Source organism: Neolamprologus multifasciatus, chromosome 11 (genome assembly GCF_963576455.1).
Source record: "Neolamprologus multifasciatus chromosome 11, fNeoMul1.2, whole genome shotgun sequence".
In the NCBI taxonomy this organism is placed as follows: Eukaryota; Metazoa; Chordata; class Actinopteri; order Cichliformes; family Cichlidae; genus Neolamprologus; species Neolamprologus multifasciatus.
This window is the reverse complement of record NC_140449.1, coordinates 11,284,813-11,290,812: the sequence shown is the minus strand read 5'-3', so window position 1 is coordinate 11,290,812 and position 6,000 is coordinate 11,284,813. Positions and strand designations below refer to the sequence as shown.

At 39.0% G+C, this 6,000-nt stretch overlaps 1 protein-coding gene across 3 annotated transcripts in view; it reads left to right on the top strand.

Annotated features, from left to right (window-relative positions):
- Positions 1–1,029: 1,029 nt before the first annotated feature.
- Positions 1,030–6,000, top strand: part of LOC146507864 (RNA-binding motif, single-stranded-interacting protein 3-like) — a 168,910-nt gene continuing 163,939 nt past the window's right edge. Inside the window, exon 1 of one of the 3 annotated variants that reach the window (XM_085176072.1) lies at positions 1,030–1,180. In XM_085176072.1, the coding sequence (XP_085032198.1) occupies positions 1,130–1,180 (51 nt within the window). In that variant the 5' untranslated portion in view covers positions 1,030–1,129. The remainder of the gene's footprint in view (positions 1,181–6,000) is intronic. The other 2 variants (XM_085176071.1, XM_085176073.1) reach the window with 2 other exon arrangements.

Here is a 6,000-nt window from a genome sequence, read left to right as displayed (position 1 = left end):
ACATTTATTTGAAAGTTGAGTTAGGAAATCTGTAACAAAAAAGCTCATATTATCGAATAATCCAGTTTATGAATACGATGCACATCAAATGACAATCTTAAGTTAGTATTCATTTGAAGGTTGGCCTGTCACTTCTTCCTTTGTCCTCCTTCCTTTGTCCTCCACTTGTAGTCAAATGTTTTTAAACCCACATCACATACCATGCCATGATATGCCAGTTTTTGGGGCTAATGGCTCTATTGGAATCACCTTGTTGGTCCAAAAATACTATTGTATTCCTATCAAATTTGTTATCTTTGGCATTGATCAGAGACTTAACAAAAAAAGACACACTTCCCTTGAGTAAACAAAAAATTCAAGGACTTTTGGCTTCATTGAAGTATAAAGAAATGTAATGAAAGAAGCAGTACAGTGTGTCAGTGCTAGGCCTACAGGTTAACATCTAAAATTACTTTTCAGGACTTAAGTAGTGAACCAAGGTGGCTGTGTGATTCAAAGGTCAGTGTTAAGTGGCTTAACAAAGAAAGAGAACACTTCTCTGAAAATGATCAGCCTCAAGGACTCAACTAAAATCGAATTAAAAAACAGCTAATATCCAAAACTAGTTCGGAAAATGATTTTTAAAAAGCCCAACTCCTTAGAAGCAAAATATACAGAAATGAGGGGTGGCTCAAGACCTTTACACAGTCCTGTACATAAACACGTTTGATTGCTGTATTGGGATTAAAAATCAATGTTTTCTTTTGTTTTTCTGGGAACAGATTTTGCATAGTTTTTCGCTGTAGGCAGGGATAAAGAAATCTGGTACTGGAAGTTTTCTGGTTTTCTGCTTGTAGGCCAAGCCAAGTTTGTATTTTCTATACATCCAAATGATCACTTTTTAATTTCTTGAAAGCTTTATGTAGCAGGGGTCTAAGCCTACCAGATTATTCATTAGATTAGTCCTAATTTACAATTTTCAATTTTCATCCATTTAGATTCGATAAAGGTTTTAGGGGCGTGGCTTCTCTCACGGACAGGTTTGCCGCCACACCTGGGCTGATTGAGGTCACTGAAGCGGACCCGTGTCTTACCTTTGTGGTGCTGCTGCAGCTTTGGTGTATTCTTTTGGAATTATCTGAAATATAATATGGCTTGTCATCTTGAACAGCTTGTCGAAGAAGTTTGTGCTTCGGTTTTGGTGAGTGAAATTCTACTATTTTAGTAGCTGTTATGTTGCACCAATTAGCCGGTATATGCGACCATGCGTAGCAGGTGCTGCTCGCTAACAACACTATAGCCTTAGCTAAACTTAGCACTTCACACTCTCATTCAAATATTATTAATTCATATTCATATTACTTCAAATATTATTAACAAATAAAACATGGTGACAGCTAAAATGGTAACATTGAGATTTCAAAACGCAATATCACACTGTGGCATTCCCATGTCGTTTATAGTGAATAGCTCAGTGTGCAAACTGCACTACAACACAACAACACACTATGATAGTGTGTTTTCAATAACGTGACAGCAGCAGTGTGTGCATGCAGTGTTGTTTGAAATGATGAAGACAGTGTATTTTCATTTGGCTCCTAAATTCCCCTGCAGTATTTGTTTGGATAACTATTTTCTAACTATAAATTGTTCTTATTTTGGACTGTTTAAAGGTTTTCCTTACGTAATCTGATTTGAATCCTTCTCATTTATGCAACTAAGGAAATAGTCACCAGAACATCCCTAGAAGAATGCTTGGTTGTCCTCCTTTGGTGAAACGGGGCTAAAAGCACAGTTTTGTGAAATCTTTGAAGTGAAGCAGCCAGTGTTAGGATAGTGGCTTTTTTGCCCTCTTTGACACAGGTGGGCAGTGATTGAGGTTGTAGACTTAAAGCCTCTGCACTGAAGAATCTCACTGTCTACCTCTAAAAAGTAATTTTTGGGAGCAACACCACTTTGTCTGCAGCCATAGCTCTTGAGGAGACACACATGGTCATTTCAGCTATTAGCAGCAGGATACCCATTACTCTTGGGGCACACCTGGACATGTAGTTAACACTGAGCACATGCCTGTGTACTGTGGCCCCATTTCCATGCTTTACTTACAATGGATTATCATCACCTTTATGGCCATTTAAATTCACACTTGGAAAACACTTAAAGTTCAGTTCACTTAGTTTAAAAACAGTGAACTAAATTTTCAAAGACTGACTAGTTCAAATTATTATTATTCTTTATTGTTCCGTGTGAGCCCTTGCTTCACAGACAGGGGACTTTAAGTGTTTTTGTCTTTTAACATTTAAACAATGTTGCATAAACCAGAACAACTGAAAGCAGGCCAGCCTACAAATGTAATTGAGCTCTATAAGAATGTCTACAGCTGTTAGTTGTTTGCATGATCTTATCCTTTGGTAGTGATTACTTCTTATCATCAATCACTAGCCAGATGCTCCAACTCGGTGTTGCGTTTAAAATTGGTTGCTGATGTTCTGACTTTTGAAAATGTGAGTTTTTTTTTTTTTTTGGTCACAATCTGAGGATCTGTACTGATGGCTTCCTTTAAATGTACATAAGGACTGACTTCAGCAGTTCCTTTGGGAGCTGCATTGTCTAAAATCTTTCACCTCTTTCTTCCTTTCTATTCAACAAGAACAGTCCACGTTAGTGGAGATAAAGTAAACAAATATGAACAATTTACCATACTAAAATAAGTTGAAAGTGATAACAGACTTGGTTTGACATGAGCCATTCTTTGAGATGTGCCTTTTAAAGTTTCATATGTTGAACTCTCCTCTAGGAAGTGGGCAAGTCTGTGCAAAATCTTTATCTATACATCTATACAGCAAAAGAATCATACTAGAACTTGCCATGCTGACGGGCTGTATTTCTGTTTTGTAGCATCCTTTCATGGGTACCTGTTAACTCTTGAGCGAATGAGTGATGCTGACATCATGTTCTTTATTTGAAAACAATTGAAGAAATGCAAAGAAGAGAAAAGAAGTCAGTTTCTCACAGTCTTTTTTTTCACAACGTCATAATGTGTATTTTTAAAGTTTTGGTCTCATTTACAGTAAACCTGATGATACAGCAGGATATGCTTTAGGACGTGGCTACCTTGTGGTTGACAAGTCACTGCTGTATGGGTGTGGATTCCTCTCATTCTTAGTCAGATCCACTCCTTGCTTGTCACAACTTTAGAACTTAAAGCCATGTTGGCTAAAATGCAAAACCCAAGACTTTGAAAGAGCACAAACCAAATGCTGACTTAGCACAGTGGTTACATCCATCTTTTGCGTACAGGCATGTGAAAAAGAGCATTTTCACAGCTTTACTACTTCCATACGAATTAAGAGGGTGGTAATCAGGTGCTGTTTATCAAATGCACTTGACAGAGCATCCACGAGTGTGATCACCTCTATTAAAGCAGATGTTTTGGGAATTTGCTGGTGTGGAGCATTCGGGTGTGAGTCAACACAATGCCAGTTTTCCCAAGAGTGGACATATCTCAGCAAATTGACACCAAGGTCAGACCATACAATAATTAGATAAATAAAATACAAAAACAAGAGCTACATCTCAAACTCTACAGACTTTATCTTTTGAAATGTTTATGACATTAAAACTGGAAAAAGACGGAACAAATATGGCTTGCTTGAATGAGTTGTAATGAAAAAGCCTTTTCTAATGATTATTTTTGGCCTTTTTTTTTTAGCCTTTATTGGACAGGGACAGTGAAGATAGACAAGAAAGTGGGGGTAGAGAGGGCCATGGGTTTGACTCGAACCCGGCCTACTGCTCTCCAGCCATTTCTTTTCCACTTGTAGAAGTGCTGTGTTGTGGTATACACTAATGCTCTCAGAAGGTTTTTTGACGGGGTGTGTGTGATAAGTTGAGCATATTAATTATTTTCTAGCTAATTATACATGTTTTATCGCCCTGATGCAATCAGCTCCTAGCTGGGGCTGCAGCGCCCCCATTCTGTTTGTCTGGTTGTTGGTAACTGCCAAATTGTAAACTTTATTTTTTGTTGTACAAGAACAAAAATAAATCCTCCAGTCTTGTTTTTCTCTCCCTTTCTGATTTGCTGTATGGATATTAACCTAAGGTGTGTTCAGTCTTCTCAGAGCCTGCTGGGCTGTAAAAATGAAATTCAGTCCATCCATGTGACACAAACTGCATTCAGCAGGTCACATGACACAGGAGAATTGGCTCCAGGCACAGGGACATCAACAGAGTAACAAAGATGGTCACTGAGACAATTTTCAGCAGGATATAAAGTACTTGAATTGACCTCTATTTTCAGCTCTAAATGACTCACCCAGGGGGGTCTTTTATGGTCACATGACAATTGGAGAATGTTTGTTTATGAGATATGCCTGAAGGAAAAAAAGGGAACCACTTCAAGTCATGTTAGTCTCCTTAGTCTTGCAGTGAAGCAGTGTAATACCTGTCTTTTTGATGAGACTAGGAAATGACAAAAATAAGTTCAGACTTGCTGTTACAAAATCATTCAAGCTTGACTTTGCTGTTTGTAATGACAATTTATCAAGAGACCAAAAAAAAAAAGATTTGGATGCTTTCGTGGATAGCACACATTCATCCAGCTCGTCAAAACAAAAGTAGGTATTGCAGTTTCTAGCCTAATTCATTTACACAGTAGCTTATGTACTGTAATAGCTGATGGCAGTATGTGGGGTGATCTGGGAGCCTTTGGTGAACAAAGGAACTGGACTTGATGTCAGATGAGTAGTTTTCAGCCTCCCATGCTGACTAAGAGCAGCCCCCTTCCTATAATTTACCTTTTTTGGAAATGATCTGCTAAGTAATTAAAATTTTATTTCCCCCTCAAATCCCATAAGGGCAGAATATCTGCAAGGCATGCAAAGAATATCTCGTGCCATCTGAGACACGAATTGCTGCAATATGCCCGCTCAGGACTGACTTACAGCATTGTGTAAACGATTACCTGCATCGGCTTTTGTAGTAATGATGCAGCAAGTGTGCACAGTAGGCAGATTCTGTGGTTCCCTCAGCATGAAAGAGCACTTTGTTTATAAGTAAGTAGTTGAGGAATACCCCTGCCTCTGTCAGGGTTCAGAGTTATGCTCCCATTGGAGCCACTAGTATTAAACACAAGAACACAGTTTGGCTGAGGCAAACAGCAAAAAAGGTTTGTACTTGCCCGAGGTGTCTTAATACCCATGTGCACAGCTGCTTTTTCATTCAGAGTTAACTCTTCACCTGTCCCATTTTACTTTTGTAGTATTTTAAAATGCATCATTAAAAGTGAGTTTGCCTATGTGTGTCTATGGTCCAATTACAATGTAGTTGTCCGTTATTTGATCATATTGATGCTACTTTTTGTCTGTTCTGTCAGGAGAGGGGTCCTCTGTCAGTTTTCCTACATCCCATCTGCCCTTCTGTCTCAGTACTTGTTTGTTCCACAAACATATGTGTATAGCATTTTTCTATTTTATTACAGCTTCAAACCTTGTCCAATTCAGGAATACAAGCACAATATATGTTGTTACGAAATCAGTTTCACCCCGGTTCTTTTATTCCTCGGGCATCCAGAGACGGCACCGGAACTCATTAGTCATTTCACAAAACCTTTATTCATCTTTATTCATCTTCATTTAAGCATGCATCTTCTAGAAGGGAAGACGTGCAAGGCCGGTGTCCCTCTGCAGATCTTCCACTCCTTTGTTTGTTACAGCCAGCTTTATAGAAGTGACCCCACCATAAAACCCCCATGGTGTGCTGCAAACTCTGTCTGTGTGTTTAGGCACGAGCACGTGAGTGCCTGTGTGTGCGTGTACCCGTGTGTCTATGTGAGTGCACGTGAGTGACTGTGCATGTAGGTCTGAGTGCGTCATAACAGTTAAAGCACTGTGTGTGTGTCTGTATACGTGACTTCCTGGGGTTCATAAAAGTAATCTCACCCAAGCTACACCAAATTCCTTTAGACAGCATACAAAACAGAGTTAACATATTACAAACACCGAGACCCCCACTCTGCAT